Source organism: Panthera uncia (assembly GCF_023721935.1).
Source record: "Panthera uncia isolate 11264 chromosome A1 unlocalized genomic scaffold, Puncia_PCG_1.0 HiC_scaffold_16, whole genome shotgun sequence".
Classification (NCBI taxonomy): Eukaryota; Metazoa; Chordata; class Mammalia; order Carnivora; family Felidae; genus Panthera; species Panthera uncia.
Window position 1 is genome coordinate 45,344,529 of NW_026057576.1, and position 19,694 is coordinate 45,364,222.

Sequence of the window (19,694 nt, forward strand, 5' to 3'; positions counted from 1 at the left end):
GGAAGCGGGGAGTTAAAGAGTCTGTGCTTGTCGTGGGAGCTGGCCTGGCCCCTCGGGAGCGCCCTGGAGTCGCCTATTGGGGGGCTTCCTTTTTACACACACCACTAGGTATGTTCTTTATAGTCCCTGGCCTTTCCTCTTGTCTGGAATTGGAGAGATCACTTTTCCTTTCTCGGAACCCACCTGCCCATTCTCCCCGGGGTGAATGGGAGCAGCGAGGGAATAGGTGAGGAAGAGTTGGGGGGGGGGGGACGCCAAAGTATGATCGTGTAGGGTTGGGGGGTGACACTGGCTTGAGTGTCCACCCTGCTCCTCACCCAACGAAACCAGCTGCTTCAGCCTTCCAAGAAGTGGATTCTTTATCCACGGTCGTATCCCCCGATGACTGAAAGCAATGCAGTCTCGCCTTCTATCCTGGAAGTCGGCGAAAGGAGGATGTTTGAGGAGAGGCAACCAAAGGCGGTTAATTTCTTAGCCCTCATCAGTCATACTTATTTGATTGGTGCTAATGTGGAGGAAAGGCACCCGTGCACAGGCTTCCTCGTCTCATATTTGCTTGTTGTAAATAACTGTTGTTTAGTAACTGCAGTTTAATAGGCAATTGCTGGGATATCCGAAGGTTGTTCAAAATGCTTCGAGATGTGAAATAAAGAAACCATAGGTGTAAGTCCTTTAGTTGAAAAGAGTTTTGTGTCTGTTGTTAACATTTAGTTGCCTCAGATCGATCCTGAACACATTCATATTTGGCTGACTGCTGTTTATATGCCACTTAACTTCTCTGAGCTTAATTCTTCTGCAAAATGGTATCACTACTACCATACCTCTCTAGCCTTCAAGGTTATTTTAAGGATCGCTTTAGAAACTATATGTGATGCCTCTTTGTAAACTATATTTTTTTTAAAAACCCAAGAGCGTTAGATTTTGAGGTTTTTTTTTTTTTTTGCGAAATATGCTTATTGAATACATTTTAGTTGTCCTAGTGAATGTGGAACTTTATAGTTTTATTTTACATACTTATTTCTTTTTAGTTTTCTCTCTGTGCTATGGGAGATGTCAAAGAATCAAAAATGCAAATAACACCGGAAACTCCAGGAAGGATCCCAGTTTTGAATCCTTTCGAAAGTCCTGGTGATTATTCTAATCTCCATGAACAAACGCTCTCCAGTCCTTCTGTTTTTAAATCAACGAAATTACCAGTAAGTTATTCTTGACTAGTATTTATAAGTTAGTGTTTACAAACTATTTTCAATGTAAACATCTTTCTTAGCAAGTTAAGGGAGAAATTTATCATGGAGCACGTATATCTGGAATGTGCTTTTTTAGTTGTAATGTTCACTATAGTGTAGTGGTTGGGCTAAAAATAAGTTAGCTAGGTGGATTTTTTTGTTTTTGTTTGTTTTTGTTTTTTTGATGTTGTTAGCATTTCTGCTTTTTTTTATTCAGTGGATAATATGTTGGCTTCCTGTAACTAGGTGTAGCTAGATAGTATGATTGCTGATATATTAACTAATACCATATTCCAGGAGAAGCTATGTCCTCTAATTATCTATTCTCATTTATTCAGGAAACCTATTTGAATGCTGCTTTGTATTCGATACAGTGCTAGACATAGAGAACAAGTCAGGGTCATCAGACACAAACTCTCAAGAAGCTTGTATTCTAATACAGAGATCACCAAACTATTTCTGTCAAGGGCCAGACAGTAAATATTTTAGGCTTTGCGGGTCATCTTGTTGCTGTTACAACTAGTCACCTACGCCTTGTATCACAAAAGCAACCATAGGCAATATGTAAACAATGAGACCTTGCTGTGTTTCAATAAAGCTTTCTTTATGGACATTTAAATTTCATATAATTTTCACATGTCATGAAATGATAATATCCTTTTAGTTTTTCCAACCATTTTTAGCTTGTGGATTGTAGAAGCCAACCTCTACTCTAAAGGAATAGACATAACTAATCTAGGGACTTCAAAACAATATATGTGCCACGATTAGTGGTTAAACACAAGGGTGATATGGAAGGGAAAATGCTCTCTTGGAGGTTAGGGAAGACTTCATCCCTCTAGGTTATGTTTGCTGTTATTTGCCACCTAACAAGAGCAAGAACACCGGAGTTCTTTTGAAGTATAATCTCTTAACCTAGTAAATTACCTAGAAAAACTGCCAAGTGTGTGGCTGTTTATACTACACTTTCATACCAGCTTAAACAAAGACCAAGTGCAGGAAAGTTTTACAGTTATGTAGTTTATATTGAGTCATGAATCTGACCTCGTGATTTTTTATTGAACCTTATTAAATGTTAGCTATATGTTAATATAGAATAGATAATGGATTGGCTGCAACTTAATCCTCAAAGCCAGAATGTGTGGCATGTTGACCTTTTAAGCCTGATTTTGTCAAAAATGCATTCTGAATTACAGATTAGGTTTTGGATACGTTTTTGGTTCAGTTGGATAGTTGACTACAGAAAAGCAGCAGTGATTACCATTCATAATTATTTTAAGGATCAACTATTTTATGAACCTTTGTAGGCACTTCTGTAGTTAGTACTTTGTTTAGTTTCACTTCATTCGTAAGTAAAAGTAAAGAGCTATGATAACTCTTAAAAAAGATTTTTACTTGGGCATGTTGCATCACTGATGAGTATTAATTGTGAAATTTCTATACTTCATTATTCTACTGTGACTTTTTTCCGTTATTATGTAATTTCAAAAATCACCCAAATGGAAGATTTGAGTATTTTAAAATAGATATGGTCCAGTCAGTTGGTTTTATGATTTGATTACCATTTGCCATTTAATTTAGTGGTAAAGCCAAATTTTAAAATATGAGCTTTAAAATACTTTTGTATTATAACCATTCACATTATTTTTGAAGCTGACAGTTGTTAGCATTGTGATGAACTATTTTAGTTTGCTTTTACTTATAAGTTCACTTTCTTTTGTTAAGACTCCAGGGAAATTTAGATGGTCTATTGATCAACTAGCTGTAATAAATCCGGTAGAAATAGACCCAGAAGACATTCATCGTCAAGCTTTATACTTAAGTCATTCTCGGTAAGTTTTCTTTTCTTGTGTCTAAGTGTAATAACATACTTTCAAAGGGACATCAGAAATTCCAGTGATTGAATATATTTATATGTAAAGATATCAGGGAGGAAAATTTTTGATAGACATTTATTGTATCTAAATGAAGAGTAAATTCAAAGAACTATATCCAGAAAGATTCCCTTGCTAACAGTAGGGAGTAGGAACCTTTTTTTTTTTTTTTTTTTAAGAGATAATCTTCCTCTGCTACTTACGGGACAACTGTGCTTTCCAGCACTTGGTAGAAGCAAGAACATTTTGAAATTTGTATCATTCTACATGGTTGTGGCTTCTCCCGTTAATTTTTGTATTGTTTATTTTTTTGGTGGTAGGGTAAAGCAAAATATTCTTTCATTGCCATCTGTGTTTGGGGAAGCTTAAAATCCCTTTACCAAGTTAAGACACATTGAATGAAAGGGTATCCGTTAGCAACAGAGAGCTTTTCTAGACATTATCCAGCTTTGATATAGGACCCTTAGGGATCTGAATTACATCGTGTTGAAGTCAACCTAGTAATCAGAGCAGCCTTAACTTGTTTCTAAGCATAGTGTGGCCCAGACTTGTGTTTTGTGCTGCGTGATGATGTCCAGTGTAGTGAGAATGTGCACTTCTTTGGTGCAACAGACCTAGCTTTTTGATTGTGATTTACTGTAAACTCTAATTATAAATAATAGCCTTTGTCAGTAGTTTTGGGGGATTCTTGTTAATGTCAGTTTTATAGTTTGATTTTTTTTTTTATTTTAATTTTTGAAACAATTGAGTACTGGTAAGACCAGCTTTTATTTTTCAGTCCCAAGGTACATGTGTTGTCAGTCCACAATAATGGACAATTGTTTACCTCTTAACTTCAGAATTCAGTCACACAAAAATGCACACCTGATAAGATGTTTTTGCAAATACTCGTCTGGATGTTTCTGCCCCTTCCTCTCTCGGCTCAGTAACTTGATGACCATTCACTCATAATTCATGTCCATCCAAAGTGTAGTAGAAAGGGAAAAGAATGAGGACAGCATTAAAGAATTTTTAATTAAATGTAAATAACAGTTTTGAAGAGAAGGTGAAAAAAAAGAATATCTAAAAGCAAATGAGTTACAAATTAGGCTGATTTTTTTTGTTTGACGCAAAGTATATGCTTTATTATTTGCCTCTTGGTATACCCAAACATGGTTAGCTATTATCTTTCAGTTATGAAGTCTTTATTTAGCACGTTGAGCACTACTGAAGTAGGATAGGCTATTATTCCCATCTAGAGAGACAACAATACAATTAACCAAAGGTGTGACACAACATTTCTATATTTATTAATAAATGATGAATTGTTTAGGTAGGTTTATGGAAAGAATCTTGGTGTATTTCAGTAGATAGATTTGTAATACAAAAGAGGGGAAAAGAGTGGTAAAGACCCTAATTTTAATTACTATTGTAATTCAATGTATGGTTATTGCTTCTACCGAGGATAATGAGTACATTCTCAACAAAATGTGTTGATTCATTCTTAGAAACAGTGGCTTCCAGTGTCTCTTCCTGTGTAATATGAGTTCCCAATTTCAGTGCTTCCCACCCTTTTGATACCGCTACACATAAAAAATGATAACTGTAAGACAGACGAGTGCAAACAAATAAGTCTGGCCATACGGGAGGTTAATAATCCCGAAAAGGCCCTCCCTGACTCAGGACTCATTGAAGGCACACCAGTAACCTATATGCATCATGCCAGTGTTCTGTGATGTAATGGTCAGGATACTCTGTCCTGTATGACTTCTTAGAACCTCCCGTGATCAGGTTCTACAATATTTGCCTAAACCGATATTCACTGCTTCTAGCAGTCACTTGACTATTTCAGGTTCTTAAAGTCCCTCTGATGAAGCAGCAAAATGTTTCTGAATGAGGTAATACTAAATCAGAGCTTACTAAATACTACATGCTGTTATTATTATGCACTGTCATTTTGACCTGGTTGTGTTCATGATAAGGTAAAGAAAACTGATTTATTTGCCCCCCAGATGGCTGTTGTTCAAGCTGAGATGTGTGGATTATCATTGTAATCTAATTTCTCATAATTCCCTTACTTGAAAAACTCATTTGATTTTAGTTTCTGAAACACATTCTTATATAATTTTTGTTAAGCCATAAAAAAAAATATACATGAAAATTTTTGAGAGAAAATAAATTGTTGTAAAAAGAAGAAGTGTTTTACTAATTTATTGACAGAAAGCAAATGTTCTCTCCTGGAACAGATGTAAGAAGTCCTACAAGGCTAACTGCTCTGTTCTTAGCAGGTCTGTGCCCGGTACTTGAGACGTGACATGTTACATAGCTGATAAATTTGTGTTGCTATATTGCATATTGTATCAAAGTGAAAAAAATTCATTTGGACAGAATTTTACATTGTCAGTATTTTATTTCATAAGTAAAATTTTTGCCTCTTTATTGAGAACTGTAAGGATAATCGTTTCTTTTCTTCTATTTCAGAGTAAGAGTTCATTCTAAAATTATAGCTATGATAAACTTGCAGTAATTGAAGAAAAAGAATTTGGACAATTTTTAGATTTCTATAGAATGAAATACTTCTTAATTTGTGATGGTTAAAGGACGAGGTTTATTCAGATTACTTTATGTTGTAACTAGTAATTTAAAAATTATATCACTGTAAGCCTTTTTAAAGAAAATACTCTTCCATTTACACTGAATCGAAAAGAGGGAGGTAAGCCTAACAGCCAGTGCCAAATATCTAAATACTGTCATTTACTAATGTGATAAGGTACCAGTTTTTCTTTAAGATGAGCTTAACATTTGCCAGTTTCAACAGAAGGAAAGTATTTCTTTGAAAGCTTATTATTTCAAATGTTCAATCAGCTGAAGTAATGGCATGGTTATTTTTCTCCTTTATCTCTGTATAGAATAGATAAAGATGTGGAAGACAAAAGACAAAAAGCCATTGAAGAGGTAACTTAAAACTGTTACTGATCATTAAGCCAGTTAAGCGTCAATTCTGCATGCATGTCCCCTCTTTTAGGATGACTTCCTTCAATCATTTGCCATTCCAGGTCCCCACCAGCCTGGCCTGTCCCCAGCTTTGTCAAGCTCCCTTCTGTGCACCCATAAGACGATGTTGTTCATCCATTCCCCTGCCTCTCCCAGAGCACTTACAATATTGTAATGATTGGTTTAATACTTCTCTCCCCTAGACTAAGGGATTTTTTTGGCCAATATTGTACTTCGTTTGTCTTTTCATTCTCCGGGCCTAGCACAGTTTGTCTTCCTTGTGCCTTCAGAATATTGATGAGCACAAGCTTTGGTTTCAAGTTGGAGTTTATGTAGAGGAAGTTGAATTATTTTCAGACCTGAAAATCTAGATTGGCATTGGTAATGATTTTATCTGTTAATTTGAATTTTTAAGACATACAATATATTGCATGAAATAAAATACCTTACTGAAAAACAGAAAAAAGTATATTCCAAATGTAGGGTCTGTGGGTTTTTTTTAATAAAAATAATAAACTAAGTTTTTCACTTGCTCCTTTGTTTGATGAATTTCTCTTAGAGCGTAAATAAGGATTAGCAATCTAGTTATTTCCCTTTATGTCATGGCAACATTTATTTTTCCTTTTTCCCTTGCTAGCCACCTCTGCTTCCCTCTATTCATTAGCTATATTTGGCCCTTCTGCACCCCAAAGACTTCAGCTGTGGAGTGTTTCGAGATCCAGTGATGTTCTCCCCCTCCTGCACTTACTTTTCTAGTGTCGATATTTTCCCTTTGTGTTTCAGATACAGCCTATTTCTTCAAAAACCATTTCACATACTGTACTGCTCTCAAACATTATTTACTTCTTTATCCAGAAACTTCAGAATTTGCCTTCTGATCGAATCACTTGATTCCACCACAGTTAGATATTCTCAGACTGGTTCCCATTTCCCAACATTTTAGGAAATATGCTTTCCCTTTTGAACCTCAACTTTAAAGGGAAATTCAGTAGAAAATACAAGAAAATGAAGTCAGACTGAAGATTAGGGTCAGTGTATCTGAAACAAATATATCAGAAACAAATATTTTTAAATGTATAAGTATTTGAAAGAATAAATACATGTAGGTAGTAAAAACAAAACAAATTTAGACTTCAAAGAAAAATTATAAAATGAAAACGAAGAGCTTCTTGTTTCCCATCTTACTTCCTGAAAGTAACTCTGTGATATTTATACTTTCAGATTAATTTTATATATATAATAGCCAATGGCCTTTAACAGTTTTGCATAAATAGGATCATCATTCTCGCATTGTTTTACATCTTGCTTTTTTGGCTTAATAATGTTAGTTTTTTTATTACTATTTTTTATTTTTTATTTTTATTATTATTAGCACATTTGATTTTAATAATAGTGTAGTATTCCTTGTATGAATGTGTCGTATCCTAAGTCAGCCCCTATTGATAGATGTTTAGGTTGTGTTTGGTGTTCTATTGCAAATAATGGTTCAGTGAACCCACTTGTACACATCTTTGTGTAATTGAAACATACTTGCTAAGTCAGAGGCTTTGTTTGTAATTTCAGTTTTGATAAATTTTGCTATACTGCCCTCCCAAAAGGTGGTAACAATTTTTACTCCAGGCTGCATTATGGTACTTTCTATTTTCTCATTATCTGCAATACTGATTATTTTTGAACCCTTAATTTGTGTTATTCTTAACACTTTAAAAATTTCATCTTGTTAATTTGGATTTGTATGTCTTTCATTTTGAGTCAACTAAATACATTGCTTCATTAGTCTATGGGTCCTTTATTTTTTTTTTCTGGGAATTGTACATATCATAATCTTTGCCACCTTCCCCTCTTCTTTCATATCTTTCCTCATGTCAAGGAAATTAGTTCTTTATCGTGTGTATGGCAAAATATGAAGAAAATGTTTTGGGGGTGAGTCCCACGTTGGGTGTAGAGATTACTTTAAAAAAATTACATCTGTAAAAAAAAAAAATACAGGAAAGAAAATGTTTTGAATTCCCTCTAAAACAGAGACGGAAGGGGAAAATCTTGTAGTAGGCTTTATTTTATATCTGGGATGAAAAAAGGAAAGATACGTATCCAAATGCTTTATCTCCATTTGAGAATACTGGCCGGTGGTATACCAGTTAATGTTTAACAACTGGCCCTTTGGTTGTGGTAAGAGTATGAGTTTTAGAGACTCCTGCTGTCTGCAGTGTAAATACTCCAACCATAGCCGGTTTTGAGACGTGACATCACTGAATGATAAAACAAGGGCAGTGGTGCACCAGTATATGTGGGCGTTACACCATACTGATGCAAAAGACATAATCTCAAGAGCATGGGTCCTCATGAGTGTAAAATAATTAGCAGATAATGAGTGGGGGCATATATTACCTTTATTTTTGATATAATTTATTTAATTGTAACTTTACAAGTTTTTAACATTAGCTTTAACAACTGATGCACAAATTTCCTGAAAACTTACTAGATTTTGAGAGCCAGTGTAAGCCAGTACCAGCACACCATTCATACTAGCTTACCTGTGTACATCTATCTACATTTATTTCTTTCCTCTTCATCCTCCCTTTTGTCATCCCCACCTTCCCCCACCCAAGTTGGGAGGAATTAAAAATATTTTCTGCCCTTCGATTAATATTGAGTAGTTGAAATATTTAAGTGGTTGAAATATTAACATTTCTCTTTCTATATATACTGTAAATTTCTTCTGTTTCACCTTTGGTCATTTGTGCTTTTAAGTATTAAAATTTTTAAATGTAACTATAAAGTCTGTGTAACATGTTTGGTGATTATTTGATTATTTGAAAATAACAGATACTTTTTATATTTTGGGAGGAATTCACGCCTAATTGTATGACTTTAATTTTTCTAGTTTTTCACAAAAGATGTCATTGTACCCTCTCCTTGGACTGATCATGAAGGGAAACAGCTTTCAGAGTATCATTCCAGTAAATGTGAGTTGTACTAAAAATCATATGAATAGATAAAAATCATAGAATCATAAAACTCAGTGACTATAAAGCAATATGTAGTAAAGTGTCCACTTGTCTGCTTTGGTAAGGGGCTTGATACACATTAGATTTCTGGATACCAGAAGATTTAACCTTTTAAGGATCAAGCTTCCAAGTAAGGAATGAACAAGTCACGAGAATAAAAGGCACAGCATAGAGAATACAGTCAGGAATACTGTATTGGTATTGTATGGTGACAGATGGCAGCTATGCTTCTGAACACAGCACAACAGAGTTGTATAAAGTTAAATGCACAGAGCCCTCTTTCCCTGCCCCTCCCCTGCTCATGCTTGCACACGCTCAGTCTTTCTCTCTTTCTCAAATAAATAAACTTAATAAAAAAAAAACTCTTTAAAGGTTACAGTTTAAAACATAATTAAATGTACTGAGTTCTTATTTTGGGCCATTTTATTCTGATTTAACTTTTTCTTCATGACCGTTGTGAATATCAGTTATGGTGGTTGTAGAGGATTCATTGATGCAGAAATAGTTGGTATTGAATAAAGAACTGAGTTGTTAATGATTTCTGCCCAATTTTCAAGGTTAATTTCTAAAACGAGATTCTTAAATTGCTTTGCTTTTTGCTAATTTACTGATTTCTTATAAAGGTAAAGGAGGTATGGACACTTGACCTCTGGGGTAAAAGAATATAGCTGATTATCTGCAATATTGGTAAGGAAATTGAAGGACAAGCCAGGAATCTTTCAAATATTTTTCCACCCGCAGGAAATGGTTATATTTTCTCTCAATGTCCTCTGAGTTGTGAGCAATGTTAGAGTATTATACATATAGGCTCATTTCAGTGAAGTTGTCCACTCTTTTATGTAGCATGCATTAATTGTGCTCTCAGTATAAGAGAGACTGTTCTATTCTTTAGCAAAAACGCAACAATAATAGGTAAAATGGCTTGAGCACTCTCCATATGCCCTACAGTGCTAAGTACTCTCAGTAATTCCTCACAGCAGCTCACCTGCGGTAGGTACTATTATTGGCCTCATTTGATAGATGAGAAAACCTCGTTTTAGAAAGGTGAAAGCACTTGTTCAGGATTACAGAGATCATAGAAGTGGTAGAACCTGGATTCAAAACTAGGCGTTCTCAGTTGGATTCTGCATTCTCAGCCATTATAAACCGAAGGTCGCGTGCAGTAGTAGATGGAGACCTGGGCTGGGAGACCTCCTGCTACTTTAAATCTGTAGGGCTAATCTGGATCAAATTATTCAATCTCTTTAGACCTCAGCTCTTTACTTGTGAAACAAAGGAATTGAACGACATAGTTGTCTGTTAATGTCCCTCCCAGCCCTAAAATTTCTATCCAAGGTGCCATTTTCATAGACACTACTTTTATTTTGGGTTTTTGAACAGATGAATCAGCCTTCCTATGTGGTCTCTATACTGTGTTCAGAGGCAAGAATGGTTTTGTTTATTCACATTGGCTTATACTGTTAACTTTTACTATTACTAATACTTATGCAGCAAGGCACTTCAATGAATATAATCGTGTGTTTTTATTTATGGTCTTCAGTGAGATTTTCTTTAGATTGTACATACAGGCTGAGAATCTCTAGGGTATAGGCTATGTGTTTCCCTGTTTTGACTACGCAGTGCCCCCCTGCTCTCCAGAATGACTGCACAGTCTACACAACCAGTAACAGTGCCTAGGATTCCTGTGTCCCCGCAGCCCTGCCAACATTTGGCATTATCCATCTTTCACATGTTTGCCTTTCCTATGGGTTGTTTGACATTCTAAGTGATTGTTGAAATTTTCATTTCTTCATATACTAATGATCTTTGAAATTTTCTTTCTTGTAAAATACCTATTAATAATTTATTGGTCATATTTTTAGTGGATTTGCTGTCTTTTTTCTCTTGTTAATGTCTAAGACACCTTGTATAACATAGTTCTATTGGTTCTAAACATTTGAAATACCATCTCTCATTCCGCCATATATATACCATTTTTGTTCTTCATGTCTTTGGTTGCATAGAAATTCTTATTCTGATGTAATCAAAACCATCAAATTTTTTTCTCATTTTATTGTGTTCTTAAGCTTATTTAAAAAGTCCTTCTAAAGATATTTGCAAATGACATATTGGACAAAGGGCTAGTATCCAAAATCTATAAAGAGCTCACCAAACTCCACACCCGAAAAACAAATAACCCAGTGAAGAAATGGGCAGAAAACATGAATAGACACTTCTCTAAAGAAGACATCCGGATGGCCAACAGGCACATGAAAAGATGCTCAGCGTTGCTCCTCATCAGGGAAATACAAATCAAAACCACACTCAGATATCACCTCATGCCAGTCAGAATGGCCAAAATGAACACATCAGGAGACTATAGATGCTGGCAAGGATGTGGAGAAACAGGAACCCTCTTGCACTGTTGGTGGGAATGCAAACTGGTACAGCCACTCTGGAAAACAGTGTGGAGGTTCCTCAAAAAATTAAAAATAGACCTACCCTATGACCCAGCAATAGCACTGCTAGGAATTTACCCAAGGGATACAAGAGTACTGATGCATAGGGGCACTTGTACCCCAATGTTTATAGCAGCACTCTCAGCAGTAGCCAAATTATGGAAAGAGCCGAAATGTCCATCAACTGATGAATGGATAAAGAAATTGTGGCTTATATACACAATGGAGTACTACGTGGCAATGAGAAAGAATGAAATGGCCCTTTGTAGCAATGTGGATGGAACTGGAGAGTGTTATGCTAAGTGAAATAAGCCATACAGAGAAAGACAGATACCATATGTTTTCACTCTTATGTGGATCCTGAGAAACTTAACAGAAACCCATGGGGGAAGGGAAGGAAAAAAAAAGAGGTTAGAGTGGAAGAGAGCCAAAGTATAAGAGACTCTTAAAAACTGAGAACAGACCAAGGGTTGATGGGGGGTGGGAAGGAGAGGAGGGTGGGTGATGGGTATTGAAGAGGGCATCTTTCGGGATGAGCACTGGGTGTCGTATGGAAACCAATTTGACAACAAATTTCATATATTGGAAAAAAAAAGTCCTTCTAGGGGAAAACAATCAAAGAAACACTTGCAAAAGATTTGAAAAGCGTAATAGTGCTGCAGTAGGTGTCTTTTTTTTGTTGTTGTTGTTTAATGTTTGTTTATTTTTGAGACAGAGAGAGACAGAGCATGAACGGGGGAGGGGCAGAGAGAGAGGGAGACACAGAATCGGAAGCAGGCTCCAGGCTCTGAGCCATCAGCCCAGAGCCTGACGCGGGGCTCGAACTCACGGACTGTGAGATCGTGACCTGAGCCAAAGTCGGACGCTTAACCGACTGAGCCACCCAGGTGCCCCAGTAGGTGTCTTTCTAATCTAAGGTCAGAGGAGGAATGCTGTTGGAAGATAATTTAAGCTGAGACTTAATTAGCCAGACTCAGCAAATGAGGGAGGAAAGTGAGAATAGTATGAGAAATACCTAAATGTGAGAGAGAAGCTGTTTGTTTATTGATTTATCTTAAAAGAATTTTTTTAATGTTTATTTTTGAGAGGGAGAGGGAGGGGCAGAGAGCAAGGGAGACACAGAATCTGGAAGCAGTCTCCAGGCTCTGAGCTGTCAGCACAGAGCCCAACGTGGGGCTCAAACTCAAGAACCTGAGCTGAAGTCGGACACTTAATTGACTGAGCCACCCAGGCACCCTAGCCACCTGTTTTTTGAAGATGTTCAAATAACTAGTGTTTAGTTGGAGGACGACTGTGCTAGAGACAGAGACAAGGTTTTGAAGGGCTTCCTATGGTGCTAAGGTGTTTGGACTGCAGACTGAAGGACATAGAGTATTCGGCAGCATAGTGCCTTGATTGTATTTGTTATAGAAGGTCACACTGCTTACAGCAAAGAAAGCATTTGAATGTAGAATTTTCTTTTTTATTTATTCTGATAGCATTTAATAGGAGGCTTCAATTCACTTGCCCGTCCACCCACTTACTCATTCACCCATTTATTTATTTAGGTTTGTTAAGTTACTGTATTCTGTAATGTTGTTTTAAGCTTTCTGGAGTTTTTTTTTTCTTCTTCTCCGTGCCTTTTCCTCCCTTTTATTTTGTTTATATTAGTCATTTTTTTCATTGTGTGTTTGTTTTTTTATCTGATTATTTTCAAGTTACAAAACTTAGTAGTCATTAATTTTCAGTTAAAAAAATTATTTTCACTTACTTTTGACTCCTGTTATGAAAAAAAAAAAAAAACTGAGCATGGTTTTATCAAATTTTAGGTTTTGTCAAAATGATCTGGCATTTTAATTCAGACAGTTTATCTAACCCATATTACAAAAACATTAAGCAACAGAGGACTTGAGGACTTTGAGGTATGCTAACGTGCATCCTCAATCTTTTAAGGTTAACATAATGGAGAGTAACCGCACTTTGCTTAAAAATTGTTACTTGGTGCCTCCTTATTTGCTGTGGCAATCCTTTAAGTTTTATCTTTGTGCTCCTTCAAAGTTAAAAAACTAACAGAAACATGCCAAATTATTATATATGCAGACATTTATTTTTTAAGTGTTGTAAAGTAAAAGTTTTCACTCTGTTCATTTTTTTTTACTCTGAAAAAAGTAATCCTAAAGTAAATTAAGAATATAAAATATAAGATTTGACACTTAATATGTTTTACAGGTATTAACATAACTAGTGAATCTCCAGTTGGAAGAAAGCTTACCATCCATGCTGAGAAAAGCAATGGTAAGTATAAATATAATCTAAAATGAAGAATGTTCCACATTAAACTACATTTGATTTTAAATTCAGTTTGTGTGATAACATTTTAGTCTGGAATTGAAATTATTTAATTATGAATGAACTATAGGAAAGCTCATTTTAAAAAATAATCAGAATAGATATATCCTGCCAGTTTTAGAAATAGCAGAAGTGTGTGTGTGTGTGTGTGTGTGTGTGTGTGTGTGTGTGTGTTTTAACATTTTTATTTATTTTTGAGAGACAGAGCATGAAGGGGGGAGGGGCAGAGAGAGAGGGAGACACAGAATCCAAAGCAGGCTCCAGGCTCCGAGCTGTCAACACAGGGCCCAACACGGGGCTCGAACTTGCGAATTGAGAGATCATGACCTGAGCCCAAGTCAGATGCTTAACCAACTGAGCCACCCAGGCGCCTCAGTGTGTTGTTTTCTTGTTCAAAGCATGTGAGTTGTTTTCTGGTTTGGGACAGCATTTAAAAAAAAAATGTGTGCGGATATTGGGAAATCTACCCCCAAATACAGGTGACCCTTGAACAACTTGGGGGCTTGGGGTACCAGTGCCCCATGTAGTCAAAAACCCATATATAACTTTTGACTCCCCCCCAAATGTAACTACTAATAGCCTACTGTTGACTGGATGCCTTATTAATAACATAGTTGATTAACACATATTTTGTATGTTATATGTATTATGTAGTGTAGTCTTACAATAAAATAAGTTAGAAGAAAATGTTAAGATCCTAAGGAAGAGAAAATACATTTATAGTACTTTACTGTATTTATTGAAAAATGTGCACATTTAAGTGAACCCATGCAGTTGAAATCCATGTTATTGAAGAGTCAGGTGTATAGGCTGGCTTCTTTTTTTTTTTAAGTTTATTTATTTTGAGGGGGGGAGAGAGAGAGAGAGAGAGAGAGAGAGAGAGAGAGAGAGAGTGTGAGAGTGCTTGCAAGCATGGGAAGGGCAGAGAGAGAGGGAAAGAGAATCCCAGGCAGGCTCTGCACTGTCAGTGCAGGTCTTGATCTTATGAATTGTGAGATCATGACCTGAGATGAAATCAAGAGCCAGACATTGAATCGACTGAGCCACTCAGGCGCCTTAGGCTGGCTTCTTTTTTGATTCCAGCACCAACAGTACAACCAGGAATTAACTCTTGGCGTTATCAGGTTTATATCAGTGCTGGAAAGTCGGGGAAACTGCTTAAAGAAAGTTGGCATGTTAGTTAATAGAATACATAAATGAAATTATTCAGTTTGGCTGAAACAGCATGGGGAGATGGTTGATTGGGAAGCACATGCTAAATTGCATGTAATATGCTTGCATTGATTTATCTATGTTTGTATTTATTTATCTGCTTGCTTCCAGCTGCTTGTCAGACATTGCTGTCTCTTCCTGTGGATTTTAATTTAGAAAATGTATTAGGTAAGTATTGTATTTGTTTAAACCTTTAATAACTTAAATAGAAGGTTTTATTTTGATGGCTTTTCGTAAATGGAAATAGGTGGCAATGTCTCTAAAGAAGTGGGGAAACCATCCTGAACTTTCTCCTTTTAGCATGGCCTTAATTAGCCTTTTTGTGATAATGAATTTTACTGTAGACATAAACTATTCATGGGCACATCTTATTGGTATTACCTATACTAATCATGAAGTACTCAAAAAAGAATAATTTCAGATTTCCAACGTCACATATGCAATTAAACCTTGCCCTCTTTTTTGAACAAAATTCAAACATACAGTACATGCTGGTTTCTTAAAAAAAAATCATATAACTGAAGCATAATTGCTCTTCAAAATGACTAGCTTTGCCTTTTATTCTGTTAACATTAAATATAGGTGACTATTTTAGAGCTGATGAATTTTCAGATCAGTCTCCTGGAAACCTCAGTTCTTCATCCCTCAGAAGAAAGCTATTTTTAGATGGCAATGGAAGTATTTCTGACTCCTTACCTCCAGCTTCTCCCAGAAGTCCTCGCAGTGGTGCTCAAGCCTCACTTGAGGTTTTTTATTCGATAGATTTATCTCCTGTACGGTGTAGGAGCCCTGTGCAGACCCCAAGTTCGGTAAGAAGTGCACTAAAAGTGGTGGTTAGTTTGCTATGAGATGGACCTCGATGCTCATTTCACATTCCAGGAATGGTTGTTGTGGATCTTATATTTCGTGAGGATTAGGCTAGTTCACATTTTGTCGTTAGGAGTGTTTTTGGTCAGATTCTGTTTCTGATCTAGAGGTATATGGGATGACCAGATTTGTCACGAGTCTCTAGAAATTTCAGTGTAAGTTGTTTACTGAACTATGTAAGATTCTCAGTATCCCACAACTGGATTGCCATTAATGGAGTAATTTAATTTAAAGCTGTTCATAAACAGCTGCTAGGATGAAATAGAATGGTTTGTTTAAACACTGCATTTATATTTTATTTTGATTAACAGACTCTATTTCAAAATTTTTGTAACAGTCTTCTTAATTGTCCTTGCTATAAGATGCCTTGCCTTTTGGTGGATGACCAAACTTTATATGACCTACTTTATAAATGTGTTTTGAAGATGAAGATAAATAACATATGGTGTATATAACAAATTAAGAAAGAGAACCATGTGATTTTATTTATTTATTTTTATCACAGGGGCAGTTTTCTTCCAGCCCTATTCAGGGGAGCACAAAAAAATACAGTTTGGGAAGTGTAACCAGCCCTTCACCTATTTCTTCACCCACTTTCTCGCCAATTGCACTTCAAATAGGAAAGACTCCGCTCTCGGGTATGTCTCAGAATAAAATACCTATTTGAAATTTCATGTTACTATTATTTGTTATTAAAGAGGTTCTTTTTTAGCTTGTTCGAACTATAGAGCTCTAACTAGGTGAGCTCCACTCACCTTCTGAAATTTAGAAACTGGCTTTTTTATAAAAGGAACAATTTACCTTCAAAAACTGGATTCTCAGCAAAGTTCTGTGCTACTATTAAACACAGGTAATCTGATTAGCAGTATTACATCAAGCATTCTTATAAAGGGTATCAAAGAAAGATGGCAATTTTAGAGTTCATTTGGTTTCTGTATGCCTTCTGACCTGGAGGGTCAGGCTTTGGTAATCAGATATTCGTATTTTGTAAAGATACATTTGAGTAAGGTTTTAAAGTATAGTGTGTGGAGATTTATATATTTCTCTTTACATTATGTCAGTATCTCTGAAAAAAATTACAGCTTCTGTTGAAAAAATTATTCACAATCAAAAGCTATTCATAATAAATAAAATTGGAAACCTAAAAACTACTTTTATGTATGTATGTGTACTTTTGTACATACTTTATGTATGTATGTGTACTTTTATATAAATACTTACACATGTACTTTTGTGTGGAGATAGACATACACGGACCACAGTTCTGTATTCTGCTTTTTTAGCAAAGTATGGTATCATGAATATTTTCATAGGTCATTGAAATCATTTATTTTTATTTTTATTTTTATTATTATTATTTATTATTGAAACAAAGATTTTGAATCACTATATAATATCCCATATCATGGATGCATCATTTGTTTTCAGCCATTGATAACTTTTAAAATGTTTCTAATTTTTCTTTATCAAAAACCTTATTATTTTTGTATTTACATTGTACTGTACATATTTATATTTTTAGGTTAAATTCTCAGAAGTAGAATTATTTGATCAAAAGGGGTGAATGTTTTTAAGGCTCTGGATGAATTTTATCAAATTTTCTACATAAAAGTTTGTATCAGTTGAAATTTTTATCAACAGTATGTAAGAAAGTCAGTTTCTCCCATCTAGAAACACTGGTATTACCATTCTTTGTGAGGTTTCTTAGTTTGGTATATTACAAAAATGTCTCTTACTGATTTTTGTATCTTTGATTATGATGATATTGAACTCTTTCTGAATATTTATTGGCCATTTATTTGGGGGGAGGGATTCTTAGTATTTTACTGTTTTTGTTGAATAAATGCTTTCTTATTGCTTTAACTTCAATATTTTTTATTGTTTGTGTGGCTGAACACTTCGTATGTTTATTTACCATTGGGAGGATTGGTTATGGAATCTTGCCTATTTTTTTTTGAATGTTTGTTTATTTTTGAGAGAGGGAGAGAAAGAGAGCGAGCAGGGAAGGGGCAAAAGTAAGGGAGACACAGAATCCAAAGCAGGCGCCAGGCTCCGAGCTGTCAGCACGGAGCCCAGCATGGGGCTCGAACCCACGAACTGAGATCATGACCTGAGCCATAGTCGGACACTCAACCAAGTCACCCTGGCGCCCCTTGCCTATTTATTTTTTTTAATTTTTGTTTTCATTAAGCCAATGAAGTTCTAAGAAGTATTACATTGTAAAGCATTTTTATCATTTTGATTATCATTGTTAAGGTCTTTGACTCATTTTGTTTTGTTTTAAATATTTATTTATTTTTGAGAGAGAGAGGCAGGCGCAAGTGGGGAAGGGCCAGAGCAGAGGCAGGGCTGGGGGTGGGGTAGGCAGAAGATCCGAAGGAGGCTCTGCGCTGACCACGAGCTCGATGCGGGGCTCGAACTCATAAGCCTTGAGATCATGACCTGAGCCGACCTGAGCCGAAGTCAGACACTCGACCGACTGAGCCACCCAGGCGCTCCATTAAATTCTTTGTTATTGCAAATACTATTCTACAGTTTTTTGCTTGCCTTTTAACAAATTGCTTGTAGTATTTCACAAGGTTTTTACGTACTTCATTTACCAGGTACAGCTATTAACTTGTAGCTGTCAGCTGATTTATACAGTATTTTCTTTGTATATGAATAGTATTGTTACTATAATAATATTGTATGTGAATATGTAAATGAGTAATATACAATGTTAATATAATATACAATATATTATAGTAGCAATATGTTTATGGGGAAATAATTCTCAGGAAGTAAATTATTTTGATAATTGAAAGGAAGTACCAGAGGAATTCTTTTTGAAGAGTCTTACCCTACTTAAAGAGACACATTCATTTGCACTGTTGTTTTTAACACCTAAATTTCACTTAAGTAAATAGTACAGTGTTACAGAAATCCAATTTTTCTGGCATTAAAACACGATAATTACCATTCAGTAATGTCTTTTCCATTTGTATGTTTTTGTGATGTAATTTTTCCTTTCCAATCTTTTAGAACAAAGGAAGTTTACTTTTCATTCTCCTGATAATTCGTCTGGAACAACAAATTCTAACGGAATTACTAATCCATGCATCAGAAGTCCTTATATAGATGGTTGCTCACCAATTAAGAATTGGTCTCCTATGAGACTGGAAATGTGTACAGGTGGTACTCAGTATCGGACCTCACTGATTCGGATACCCTTTCCTCTTGAGGCTCATGGTGAAAATGAAGACCAAGTGAATCTTCCTCCCACGGATGCCTCATCACCAGCCATGGACACCGCTGCACACCTGCGGCAGTTGGACAGTGACACGTCTCCATGTGGCACACGTGTAGTAGTGACCGCCATGTCTATCACACAGAATCAGTCCAGTGCTTCTGAGAAAGAATTAGCACTGTTGCAGGATGTTGAAAGTGAGAAGGAGAACAACACTGTGGACATGGTTGATCCTGTAGAGATAGCAGATGAGAACACTTGGATTAAGGAGCCAGTTGATAATGGGAGTTTGCCCATGACTGATTTTGTGAGTGGAATTGCCTTCAGTATTGAAAACTCTCACATATGCATGTCACCTCTTGCAGAAAGCAGCGTCCTTCCTTGTGAAAGCAGTAACATTCAGGTAAGATAATTTAATATTCTGGAGTCCTTTACTTTCTCCTGTACTCTGTTTTTCTCAAAGATTGTACTAAGAAAGAAAATGGGTTAAATGTGAGGACTGTAGCAGGAGCCCCTGGGTGGCTCAGTCGGTGAAGCGTCCC

The 19,694-nt window shown here is 36.0% G+C and overlaps 1 protein-coding gene across 2 annotated transcripts in view; it reads left to right on the forward strand.

Moving 5' to 3' along the window:
* Positions 1-19,694, forward strand: part of BORA (BORA aurora kinase A activator) — a 28,762-nt gene that overhangs the window by 598 nt on the left and 8,470 nt on the right. Inside the window, exons 2-10 of one of the 2 annotated variants that reach the window (XM_049647061.1) lie at positions 1,029-1,196; positions 2,952-3,058; positions 5,989-6,034; positions 8,958-9,039; positions 13,728-13,793; positions 15,171-15,227; positions 15,642-15,868; positions 16,432-16,564; positions 18,948-19,555. In XM_049647061.1, coding sequence (XP_049503018.1) covers positions 1,029-1,196; positions 2,952-3,058; positions 5,989-6,034; positions 8,958-9,039; positions 13,728-13,793; positions 15,171-15,227; positions 15,642-15,868; positions 16,432-16,564; positions 18,948-19,555 — 1,494 coding nt within the window. The remainder of the gene's footprint in view (positions 1-1,028; positions 1,197-2,951; positions 3,059-5,988; positions 6,035-8,957; positions 9,040-13,727; positions 13,794-15,170; positions 15,228-15,641; positions 15,869-16,431; positions 16,565-18,947; positions 19,556-19,694) is intronic. The other variant, XM_049647062.1, reaches the window with a different exon arrangement.